The 13,017-nt window shown below is 40.3% G+C and overlaps 1 protein-coding gene across 7 annotated transcripts in view; it reads right to left on the reverse strand.

Annotated features, from left to right (window-relative positions):
- Window positions 1–13,017, reverse strand: part of PTPRC (protein tyrosine phosphatase receptor type C) — a 272,629-nt gene that overhangs the window by 9,712 nt on the left and 249,900 nt on the right. For all 7 annotated transcript variants that reach the window (XM_077452733.1, XM_077452732.1, XM_077452739.1 and 4 more), the window contains 4 exons: window positions 9,202–9,332; window positions 6,190–6,324; window positions 5,867–5,992; window positions 3,965–4,140 (listed from right to left, as the gene is read on the reverse strand). In XM_077452733.1, the coding sequence (XP_077308859.1) occupies window positions 3,965–4,140; window positions 5,867–5,992; window positions 6,190–6,324; window positions 9,202–9,332 (568 nt within the window). The remainder of the gene's footprint in view (window positions 1–3,964; window positions 4,141–5,866; window positions 5,993–6,189; window positions 6,325–9,201; window positions 9,333–13,017) is intronic.

Consider the following 13,017-nt stretch of genomic DNA (forward strand, 5'->3'; position numbering starts at 1 on the left):
TTAAGACACGTCTCCTTGTTTCATTTTTGGCGTTGTCCAAATTGATGGCATATATATATCTCCCTCAGGGTGGGACCTGAGCCCCCATACCCATTGTAAGGCCAATAACTAGAATATAAGCCAGCCAAGTGAGGACTCACTACATTAACAAGTCAGTTCCCTTAGACTGCAATGGTATTTGTTGTATAACTTTTGCCCATGTTAGGCTCTTTGTTTGACCCCCCCCTGGACTGGAGGGTGTTTGTCCCATCTGTAATTTTGTAGCATGCTGGATGCTTCATTTTGGACAGGGGGTGACTTATTTTGTGCTCGCTGCATTTGGTTTGTTCTGGGCATGCTCAGGGACTTTGCTGTTTTTTTTGCTGTGGCTTTTGGTGTGTGAAATACATTTGTGTTGGTCTGGGCAGCCTCAAGGACTTTATTTTTTTGTTTTTGCTTTTTGTGTGTGAACAGCACTTGGATTTTTCTGAGCATGCTAAGAGATGTGTTTTTTTTTTGAGTTAGTAATTTAAGGACATCCTTAACAGGTGTACCCACTTTTAAGTTCTGTCTCTACATTGGGTGAACTTGCATTTTGTGTGTTTCATGGACTCTGCATATGTTTTCAATGCCTCATTAGCACACAAACCTATGTTATATAAGTATTTATTTATATTTTTTTTTTGGGGGGGGGGGGGATATTTTTTTACTGAAATATTTTTGATGTTGTCAATCTGTGTTGTTTGTAGGTTGTTAGTTACACTTTGATTTAATTGTCTGTGCTGCTTTATTTTGCAAAATTTTCCTCAAGCTGTTGTGACTACTAAATGTTTGTAGGCACAGTCCTTTTAACTCCTGTTAATTTCCTCTGCAAAATGGTCAGACCTCCAAACCATATTATGTTAGTGTCTCAAATTAACATACATGTGTATTTTGCTTTCCTTGCTCTTTTCCAAGTCCTGCTTTGTTGACTAATAACATTTGTAGCACATTTTTATGTTTTATGTTTTGTTAATAATTTGTTTTTCAGATGCATGCTCAATCCAAGTAATGCATTTTACTCTCTCCCCCCCCCCCCCCCCAACAAGTTTCATGAACAGATTTCCCAGCTGGCAAAACAAAAAAGGGTGTGATTTGTCTAAAAGCTACTTTCCGGGTGCCTTCTTGGTAGCATATGCATGGATTGAGCATATGCTGCTATGGGTAGGAACCAGGAAAGGAAAGTTACAGAGAGGTAAGTAGTAAATTTTCCATCTTAGTGCAGTGGTTCTCAGCCTCAGTCCTCAAGTACCCCCGACAGGCCATGTTTTGGAAATTTATCTTAGCTAAATAGCTGTCCATAATACCAAGCCATGGACTGTGATTTAAAGCACCTGTGCAATATGAAGGTAAACCTGCAAACATGGCCTGTTGGAGGTACTTGAAGACAGGTTTGAGAACCACTGATTTATAGCACTGAGCTAAAATCTAGCTCAAGAAATCCTATTGTAATTGGGGGCATTTGCGGGAAGTGAGTGTTAGAACCCCTGCTTGTCTTTTTTAGGTTGGGCTTCGTGTCCCTTTTCTGAAAATTGGCTTCACTTCCTGTCAGTTAGCCAAATGGGAAGTGAGGGTAAAACCCTACCAATGTCTTTCCTTGTGGACACACAGGTCAATCTAACTAGTGCCCCCATTAGGCAAATTGCACTCTAGCACTTTTTTGTGTGCATCCCAAATTTTTAAGTATTTTGGGGTTTATTAAAGGCAAATCCACTTTGCAATACAAGTGTGCTCGCTGTAAATCTGAGGGGAAGCACTGGTGATTTTATTATCCAATCATGTTGAAGCAAAGATGCTGTTTTTTTTATTTTCCTTGCATTTCCCCCTTGGATCTCCAGCAACTGCACTTCCAAGTGCACTTGTAGTGCAAACTGGAGTTGCCTTTAGTAAATAAATCCCAAAGTCAAAGATAGCTAATAATTTGGGGTGTACACAGCAAAATGCTAGAGTGCAATTTACCTAATAGAGAAACTATTTGGACTGACCTGTGTGTCCCCATTGAAAGACATTGGTAGGGTTTTACCCTCACTTCCTGTTTGGCTATATGACAGGAAATGAATAAATGCGAAGGAGAAACTGGCAAAATTTGTGAAGTGCCTTCACCCTCTCAGGGGTGCAGACATCCCCAAAAACTGACAAGACTTCTAATCCCTCCGCACTCTATCCCCAAGCAAAAATAAGAAAGGATTTAATTTAGCTGAACTTTGCAAAGACACATTCCTAAGTTCAACTGTGATGCACGTCAATGGCCTAGTTAGAGCTTGTTTAATAGGAAACACCAGTTGCCTTTCACTATAAATATTTGTTAGTCCAGTCCTGGAAATCTGCATCTGCTTTACTATTCATTTCCATAAAAAATGGGTGCCTGTAGCTAGATGCACCAAATGCATCTAGATGCGCAACCGCTGTGTATATGAGATGCGCAACTGCTGTGTGCGCGGAGGTATGTACCCGTGACACATATCTGGTTCCCGAAAGCGGTAGCCAGCAAATTATTTGGCCTTAAAACACACACCTACTTCCTGTGTACAGATTCACTCCTGGGCCAGTGTATATTGCTTCCTGCTTCAGTGTGTGTTTATATAGATATATCTATAGATGTAGGTTCTTGTGTCCACCAGCGGAGAGAAGTTGGGTAGATGCCACACACAGGGGTCTTCAAACTATGGCCCTCCAGTTGTTCAGGAACTTCAATTCCCATCATGCCTATTCATGTCTGTGAATGTCAGAATTTAATGATGCCTCATGGGATGTGTAGTTACGCAAAAGCTGGAGAGACATAGTTTGAAGATTCCTGATCACTCTAGCATGTCTTGAAAAATTGTGTTTTTTCATGTGCCTTATATAATGCCCAAGAAATATCTTTAGGAAAATACAAGTGGGTCATGGCACATCTACATTCCAAATTTGGCACTTAAAATGGCCAAGCACTATGCAATCTGATTGGTCAATCTCTGTACAGCTTGATATTTAGGCAAAATAGGTAATAGGAACACACACTTGAACAATTAATTCAAAATATAGGAAATCAAACAGCCTCTTGCACTAAATATAATTTATTTAAGATCTAACTGATTGCAGTGTATGGTCACTTTTAAAGATCAAGATCTGAAAATATTAATTTATTGGGCTTAGAAACACTTCTCTGTTATTTGTAATGTATTGATAGATTTGGATAAAAAAAGAAAAAAAACAGGTTACAGTGGGCTAAAGAAAAACAATTATGTATTGTGGACGACTGGATGGAAGTGATATTCAGTGATGAATCCCGGATCTGCATTGGGCAGGGTGATGATGATGGAACTTTTTGGTGCTGTTCGAATGAAATGTATGAAGACGACTGCCTAAAGAAAACATGCAAATTTCCACAATCATTGATGAAATGGGGTTGCATGTCAAGTAGAGGTAAGGGGGAGATGACAGCCATTAAATCTTCAATAAATGCACAAGTTTATATTGAGATTTTGGGCACTTTTCTTATTCCATCAATTGAAAGGATGTTTGGTGATGAGGACATCATTTTTCAGGATGTAATCTGATGCAGATGTTTGTTTTAGATCTGCAAATACGTGGTTATTCCATAATATTTTACTCAAAATTGAGTGATTACATCTTTTTTTCCTCTGCTTGATCTGCAAAAACAGTTGCAACTGACTACAGTTTTTCTTTTCTTTTTTTAAGTGTTTGTTAAAGCCAGAAGGTTGGAATGTTAAATGAAAAGTGTTTTGAGGCATGTCTGTAATTCGTTTTTTTTTTTCCTACACAATTAAACAATTACATGAACATTTTCCAACAGTGGGGATTCCATACTTTTTGCCAGGGGTTGTAGTTTTGCACGCATTGCATTTATTAGTTTTACTTGTGGGGTCCTCTTTCTATTTTTTTTAAATAATAATAAGAACAGTATTTTTTATTATGATCATTATCATCATTATTATTATCTCACCTGCAATGAACAATGAGAGGCACAGATTTGTCATGCCTGGTCTGTTCCTCCTTTCTCATGACTGGAATGTTCTTCTTTATCTTGTCAATCATATCCAGTAGCTCCTTGGTCTCTAAAGGTATAGCTTCCCCCCACTGTTCATAATGGAACTGAGACACTTTTCTTACATCTTTCCTCTGAAATCACAGAAGGTATGATGTCTAATTAATGTGACTCGTGGTAAAGAACAGTTTAACTTTAATTGCCTAACAATAGAAAAATGGAAAATAGGGGCCTATGGCATATGACATAAGAGTGCATATCCCTAGTCTACTCTATGGAAATAAAATTAAAACATTACTGAGACATTTCAAAATCCCAGTAGCTTTCTGCATACTGTTTTGCTTAACAGCGTGAAAAATTAGAGAGGTTCTCTATCCAAGCATGTTTAGCATATAAGGAAAAGAAGCAGGATGACCAAATAAATATTACCCATTCTCTTTTTATAGTGCATTGCAAAGTTCGGCTTGTTGTCAAAGACCTTGCTGGTGACAATCATTTGGAAATGGTTCACCCTCTACCTAAAGTTCTGTGTCTTTTGGTCAAATACCATGTAGCCCATTGAACATTAGTACTAGCACAAGAGACTGACATTTTGATGGGTGATTATCTACTATTCAGTATCTGTATGTGCCAATTCAATGACTCCTCCTAATTATATGAGATGGCAAGGTAAGCCTCCTCAGGGTTGGTAAGCAGCTAGCAAGGTCATTGATACCCAGCCCAAGTGAAATAGGGGTTTTACATCAAGAGGGTTATAATTATGAAGAATAGGGATGGGGGCAACTCCCATTCACTTAGATGTAAATACTGTATCCAGGGATGCTTGCTAACATGGCTGTATTTGTTCAATTGCATCAGCCAGCATCCCTGACCCCCCCTTTTTTTTTACATTCAGTTGCAGGCAAGGAGTCCCTTCACTGATGGTAAATGGAGTCGGGAATGTGTCATTGAATGCTAGGACACCGATATCTGCCCTCTGTGAATGACAGCACTGAAGCTTTGCAAGATGATTGATGCAAAAGGATCACTGCAGGATATTTACTTCATGGGACATTCATTTTTGGATATTCTGGGACATCATTTTTTTATTTCATCGGACAATCCTATTATTATTATTATTATTATTATTATTATTATTATTATTATTATTATTATTAATAATAATAATAATAATATTTTTCAAATAAGGAGCTTCATGTACAGTGAGTGTTTTTATTTAATACTTTACTTTTTTGTACCCTTTACTCGTTCATATATGGTATAAGTTCCATGAATCAAACCCACACATGTTAGGAATATCCCTAAAAAAGAAGTTGTGTGCACCATTTTTACATTTCAGATAATGGACAAAATTGTTTCAAAGTTATATTGTCAATCAAGCTAAAAAAAAAAGACATATGTCCATTAAAATAATGCAAATGACAAATAAATAAATAAAACCCTGTATCCTTAGAATCATAAAACTATAGTTTGTACAGAGGGAAAAAAAACATGGTCCAATTTACTCCACTAAGGAAACAAATTCCTTTTTGATCCCCTAACGCAATCAAATACACTTCATGATGCTAGTATTTAGCATTAAATTATTTAAGTATACAGGCTCAAATGATGATTATATATATATATATATATATATATCTTTTAAAGTGTTTGTCTGTTGTAGGCCAGTTAGAAATTAGCATGACATTTACAAAGGGAACTCAAAGACTGTAAATAATCCATAGTACTAGAGTACTACAGTATCTGGAGTCAGTAACGGCTGTGTTTTCTTTTAAGTAGTATTACAGTTGTATTATAGTTATATAAAGAAAAATACCTAAAACTACTGAAAAAAGTCATTAACAGCCAGGAATATCTTACCTTAGCATGAGTGATCTCAAAACAACGTTCAGTATAGCTACCATGTGATTTTTCACTGGTTAGCTCTACCTTAAGAATATCATAAGTCTTGCTCTTCTCTTTCCAGTAAGGAGCACAGCTATTTTCCTGGTGAAACACAGGTAAAAAACATTAAAGACATTGACTCTTATTTATACTTTTTTAGGAAGATAACAGGGGCAGTTTAATAAGCAGACCCTTAAAAATATACTTCTTCAGAAAAGGGACAATAGAGGCAAGTCTGAAAATGTACCAAAAAGGAAAAAATGGCATAAAATATAAAATAAAAATTATGCACTACTCACATTGTTCTCCTGGTTAGGTGCAGATAGCATAACAATTGCCTTGGCCTTCTTTTGGAAAACCATTTGCCAGAACTCAGACAGTGTATTTTTGAGAGGTGATTGGGCAGCAATTATCTCCCGTGTTCCCCAGTATCCCTGCAGCAAAGCAAAATAAATTACAAAAAAAGCCAAATCCACTTTTGTGCACTATTCTCTCCCTGTTCTGAGCATCGCAACATAATATGTTTACCTGAAATGCAGCATCCCAGAGATGCTCATTATAGAATTTGCTTATTATTACACAGCCTAGATTCAAAATCCTTCCAGTTCTGCACCATGCTTCAGGTCTCTATATATGTCAATGGAAAGCTCATTCACCACCCGTCAACCTGTGACTGGCTTTCTAAGGAAACCTACAGAGACCAGTGTGGGCATGCAGCAGGAGCCATTTCTAAAGTTGTTAAGCAGGATAGACACGAAAGTAGGAAGAATTCTAGAAAGAATTTTGAAGCTGTTTTGAACTTTTCATGATATATTTGTTTGAGCAATCATAAATATATTAATAATTTTTTCTGAGACATTTGTATAAAGTGAAGCCATTATACATGTTTATACATGGTTTTGCATGCATACATATTATTTGTATAAATCACTTTTTGCATTCTAATGATTGCATTGGGAGCGCCCTTTACTACAGCATTCAGTCATTAGGATGTACACATAAACAATAATTGACAATGACAAAGGTAGATGAACTCTGCCTACTGCGAGACCAGGTTAATATTATGCTTTTAGACAAGGTAAAAGTTAAAATTAGGTTTTCTCAATGTAGTTCATATGAGTTTAGCAATAAATCAGGTAGATTATTAGCAAGATCCATTAACCACTTGCCGACTGGCGCACGTCGATGTACGTCAGTAGAATGCCACAGGCAAGCAAATGGGTGTACAGGTACGTCCCTTTAAATTTGCCACCGTGCCATGGCGTGCGTGCACCAGTCAGGACCTCCGTGAGTCCGATTGCGGGTCCCGTGGACTCGGTCATTGTGGGGATACCCGCTATTGTCTCACAGGGAGAAAGAACGGGGAGATGCTAATGTAAACAAGCATCTCCCCGTTCTGCCTAGTGACAGTGTCAGTGATCTCTGCTCCCTGTGATTGGAGCAGAGATCAGTGACGTGTCATACACAGCCACACCCCCCCACACTCCCCAGGGCTCACTTTTTATAATGTACCGCAATTACAATTTTTAATCAAAAGATTTTATAGACCAATACCTTACAAAGGCAGAGTTATCCAAATTGTCACCTAAGGCAAGGTATTCCATGGAGGATCTAATAACTGCAGAAGAATTGTCAAATGCCATTAAAGACATGCCAACAGGAAAAGCCCCTGGGCCAGATGGCTTCTCTCTTTAATAGTATAACACTTTTCAGCAATGTTTATTGACATGGTTTCTAAGGGCTTATAGCTCTATTTTAGAAGGACACCTAATGATATGGGACATGCTCACATAATTGTAGTAGCAAAACAAGATAAAGACCCAGCTTGTTGTACCAGTTACTGAATGATATCTCTTTTAAATACGGATTTAAAACTTTTTGACAAAATCTTAGCTACACATCTTATTCCTCACTTATTTGTATGATACATTATGATCAAGCCAAGTTTTTGCCTGGTAGAGAATCCCAGGACTACAACTGCAGGGCACTTAACCTAATTCATCTCACCAATGTTAAGTCCCTCCTGCTCTTGCTTCTTTCAACAGAGAAGAACGCTCCCTCATATTGGCCTTGGCAACAACATTCTCAGATGGATAATAGCCCTATATGTGCATCCAGTAGCAGTGGTAATTACTTGAATTACAAAATTATTTTAACCAAATCAGAAGCCGGAAATATTACTATCCCTTCTATCATTATCTAAGCCTTATGCCGTGTACACACGAGTGGAATTTCCATCGGAAAATTCTTGGATGGGTTTTCCGATGGGATTCCGCTTGGCTTGCATACACATGGTCACACAAAAGTTTGTGTAGCTTTCGACCGTCAAGAACACAGTGACGTACAACACTACAACAAGCCGAGAAAAAGAAGTTCAATGCTTCCGAGCATGCGTCTAATTGTTACCGAGCATGTATAGGAATTTTGTGCGTCGGAAGTGGTACAGACGATCTGAATTTCTGATCGGAACTTTTTCTGACCAAAAAATTGAGAACATGCTCTCAATCTTTTGCTGGCTGGAATTCCGCCAGCAAAAGTCCAATGGAGCATACACACGTCGCATTTTCAGACCAAAAGCTCTCATCGGACTTTTGCTGGCGGAATTTACGCTCGTGTTTATGGGGTATTAGAGACACATTTTCCTTTTAAGTAGGCAAACTAAAAACTTAAGTATCTTGGGATTTGTCCTACTTCAAAACTTGAAAATGTATTTGAAGAAACTTTCCTACTTTATTAGCAATGTTCCAACTGGACCTAAAGAACTAGAGACATTGCACATATTTATTTTTCAAACTCTCCCAATTTTGAAACATGAATTTCCCCATTTTTTTTTTTTTTGCAGCTCAAAAACAAACACCTCTCCATGTTATTCTATGTGTCCATGCACATACACACACAGGTGTTTTTAAGCTGCAAACAAAAAAGAAAAAAAGAATGTCTGACGCTGCTAAAAGCAGCTGTAAAAGGCCCTGTGTGCGTGAGGCCTTAGATTTGACAAGATAGGACATCAAAAATAATCTTGATGTGCTTACAGAATTGTTACTGAATTTCAAAATATCTAGCTAGGGCACAATAAATACAGGAAATATGTTCTGACTTTTTCATGGTTAAAATTGAATATATGCTTAACTAAAGAGAGTAAAAAAGTTAGTGGATTTTGCTATTGGGCAGTGAATTTTACTGATTGCAAATGATGGGACACGAATGAGCTTTTCAGAGCTTATAAAGTTTTTTGCCCTTGTTTTGAACAACATTTGAACTTTGTGCTCCCTATTTCAAACAATTGTAGCTAGAAATGCAAATGAACATACAGTCATATATGAGGCATTGATGTATACAGAATCTTCATGGTCACTGTCATCATCTGAAGACATTTCAGAATCCTCCGTTACTTCTTGTTCTGGCTCTTCATCAGTCTTGATCTGAACACGGTTAAATTCATCTGTGTTGAGAAGAAGACAGTTACTTATAGAGAACACCCTAATAAAAACAAAACTGCAGTAAATGTATTGTTAGTATTTTATATAATATAGAGTCCCTCTATCCTTCTTTCCTCCTCATTTGTCCCTCGTTTTGGTCTGATCTATATAGTTGTATATAAAATTCACTATTTATCCTTCAAAAGTGTTTCCCAGAGCTAAACGTTTCACCCAATTTCTAACGTTCTGTATTTGTAAATTTCAAAAGCCAATATAAAGGAATAGTAGTGGTAAAAAAAAAAAAAAGCACTTGTGGGTTTAAATGATTTTTTGTATAATTCTTCTTAACCACTTGTGACCGCCTCGCGACGATATACGTCAGCAGAATGGCACGGGCAGACAAAGTAACGTACCGGTATGTTAGTTGCCTCCCCTGGTGCCTGAGGCGGTCGGCATTGTTGCGGGAGTGATCCGTACTGAAGGGGGAGGCCACTGATTCATGGCCACCCCCTCGCAATCGCTCCTGGCGAATTAAAATCTTCCGCTGCTGCTGTAATGTAAACAGCGGCAGAGGAAGTGATGTGGAGCCTTTTCATTCTGGCTCCCGTGGAGAGAAGACATCCAAGTGAGTTGCACCAACACAACACTTACAGTAGAACACACAGGCACACTTTTAACCCCCAATCACCCCCCGATCACCCCCCTGCACCCCCTGTCACAGTGACACCAATAGCAATTTTTTTTTTTTTTACTGATGACTGCATTGGTGCATTGTGACTGTTATAAGTGGTAGGGCAGTTAGGGTTAGTCCCATTTAGGTCTAGGTTACCCCTCTAACCCCCCAATAAAGGTTTAACCCCGTGATTACCCCCCATTGTCAGTGTCACTAAGCAATCGTCAGGTACCCCCATATATTACCTAATAAAGGTTTTAACCCCATGATTACCCCCTAGTTAAACTTTTCACCAGTGATTACCGTATAACTGTTACGGGTGACGCTGGTTAGTTAGTTTGTTTTTTATAGTGTCAGGGCACCTACAGTTTATTACCTAATAAAGGTTTAACCCCCTGATCACCTGGTGGGTGATATAAGTTAGGTTTTAGGGCCTGCGTCGCCCCAGACAGCATCAGGTTAGTGCCAGTACCGGTAACACCCACGCATGCAGCATACACCTCCCTTAGTGGTATAGTATCTGAACGGATCAATATCTGATCTGATCAGATCTATACCAGCAGTTTAGGGTTCCCAAAAACACAGTGTTAGTGGGATCAGCCCAGATACCTGCTAGCACCTGTGTTTTGCCCCTCTGCCCAGCCCAGCCAGCTCAAGTGCAGTATCGATCGATCACTGTCACTTACAAAAAAACATAACTGCAGTGTTCACAGAGTCAGGCCTGATCCTTGCGATTGCTAACAGTTTTATTGGTAGCGTTTTGATACAGTTGCTAACAGTCAGGAGCTTTTTTACCTGTGAGTCTCACTAGTGTACCACTTTAGAGCCCAAAATGGCAAATCAAAGGTACAGTAGTGAAGAGGCCTACACGTTTCTGAGCAGATAGTGAAGAGGAAGTCACTCATCTGTCAGATTCAGCCTCAGAATACCATCCTGTAGATGACGACGGAGTTGTGGTCCCTGCCAAGGTCAGGCGTATCAGACCCCAATCTTCTTCTTCTGTCGTTGAGGTGCAAGAACCGCAGGTCCCTCATATGGAGCAGAGCCGTACTAGTGCCGCTCATCCTTCTGATGAACTGGCAAGTACCAGCGGCCTAGTACACCCTGGTCATAGTCAAACTAGCACTGCAGTTTCATGTGGTGATGTGGCGAGTCCCATAAGTGCAGTTTAAGCTGGTGAGGTGGCAAGCACAAGTAGCGTCCCACTGCCACCAAGAAGATGAACACAGGCCCGTTGTGCCCATAGTGTCCTTCCTGCTGCTTTCGCCAATCCTAATTGGGAACCCACCACTTCTGCAGCACCCGTACTTCCCCTATTCACTGGCCAACCCGGCATTCAGGTAGAAACAGTTGATTTTACGTCACTTGATTTTTATTCGCTGTTTTTCACCGAAGATCTCTATAGATTTATTGTGGACCAAAGCAATTTGTACGCTGGTCAACACATTGCCACTATTCCCCAGTCCTCTCTTGCCAGAGATTGGAAACCAATTACGGTTTCCGAATTTATTATCTTTTTGGGCCTTTCCCTCAACATGGGCAAAACCAAAAAGAGTGAGTTGCGGTCATATTGGTGCACTGACCCAATTCACCATATGCCCTTGTTCTCTGCTTCCATGACCAGGGCACGATACGAGCAGATATTGCGGTTCATGAACTTTGTTGTCCTCGTGGAGACCCTGGATACGATCGGCTCTACAAAATTCGGCCCCTCGTAAACAACTTCAACCAATGTTTTGCAGACTTGTTTACTCCCCATCAAGTTGTCTGCGTTGATGAGTCCCTGATTATGTTTTCTGGCTGCTTGTCATTCAAACAGTACCTTCCCAGCAAGCGTGCCAGATACGGGGTCAAGATGTATAAGCTCTGTGACAGGGCCACAGGCTATACATGTAGTTTTATGGTTTACGAGGGCAAAGATAGTCACATAGAGCAACACACTGCCCTGACTTCATAGGAAGTGCTGGCAAGATTGTGTGGGACTTGATGTCACCCTTATTCGGAAAGGGGTACCACTTGTACGTGGGCAATTATTACACAGACATGCCACTGTTTAGTCACTTGTTTGATCAGCAGATTGGAGCATGTGGCACCGTGTGACTTAATTTCCCCAGCGGCTTGTAGATTCCCATCTTAGGCTGGGGGAGAGAGCCTGCTTCAAGTGTAATAACTTGCTCGCTATGAAGTGGAGGGATAATAAGAATGTTTTCGTTCTTACCTCCCTTCATGCAGACATGGCAGTCCAAATTACTATGGCGACTGGTGTTGTGGAGAAACCCATCTGTGTCCACGAATATAACCAAAATATGGGAGGGGTGGACCTCAACGACCAGTTGTTGGCAGCGTACCTAGTTGCCCGTAAGGCCAGACGCTGGTACAAGTAAGTGTCTGTTTATTTATTTCAATTGGCTTTGCTGAACGCTCATGTGCTATACAGAGCTTCAGGATGGACTGCATCCTTCCTTAAATTCCAGGAAGAGATCGTCAGAGCCCTTCTGTTTCCACCTTTGCTCCACCTCACCTTCCCAATCCAAATGCAGTAAGCCGGCTGCATGAGAGGCATTTTCCTTATGTCCTCCTGGGTACCCCTACCCAACGAACCCCCCAAAGAAGATGTAGTGTCTGCAGCAAACATGGATATAGGCATGACACCCACTATTTTTGTCCCTCCTGTCCAGAGAAGCACGGATTAAGAATGCAATGATATAAGGAGTGCTGGACATGACAGTGTGGATGAGGGACACAGAGGGTTAAGCTTTATGGGTGGAGCTGAGGAAAAAGGTTTGCAGGAAGCAAGTTCAGTGTAGGGGAGGGGTCATATAAAAGGGAGGGGTGTGGCTTTAGGGGATAATTCGGATCCCAGCGTGACACAGAGGAGGCAGTTTTTCTCTGCTCCTCTGTAATGGCCGACCTGGATGGGATTTTCAAGAGGCTGAGACGGGCGGCGGAGGCGCGTGGAGCGGAGTGGCTGTGGGACCGAGCGGGGACCTGGAGGACGCCGCGGAGGATGTCGGTGATGCAGGTGAGGCGCCGCT

Source organism: Lithobates pipiens, unplaced genomic scaffold (assembly GCF_037356315.1).
Source record: "Lithobates pipiens isolate NorthernLeopardFrog02 unplaced genomic scaffold, aLitPip1_a1.2 Scaffold_23, whole genome shotgun sequence".
Lineage (NCBI taxonomy): Eukaryota > Metazoa > Chordata > Amphibia > Anura > Ranidae > Lithobates > Lithobates pipiens.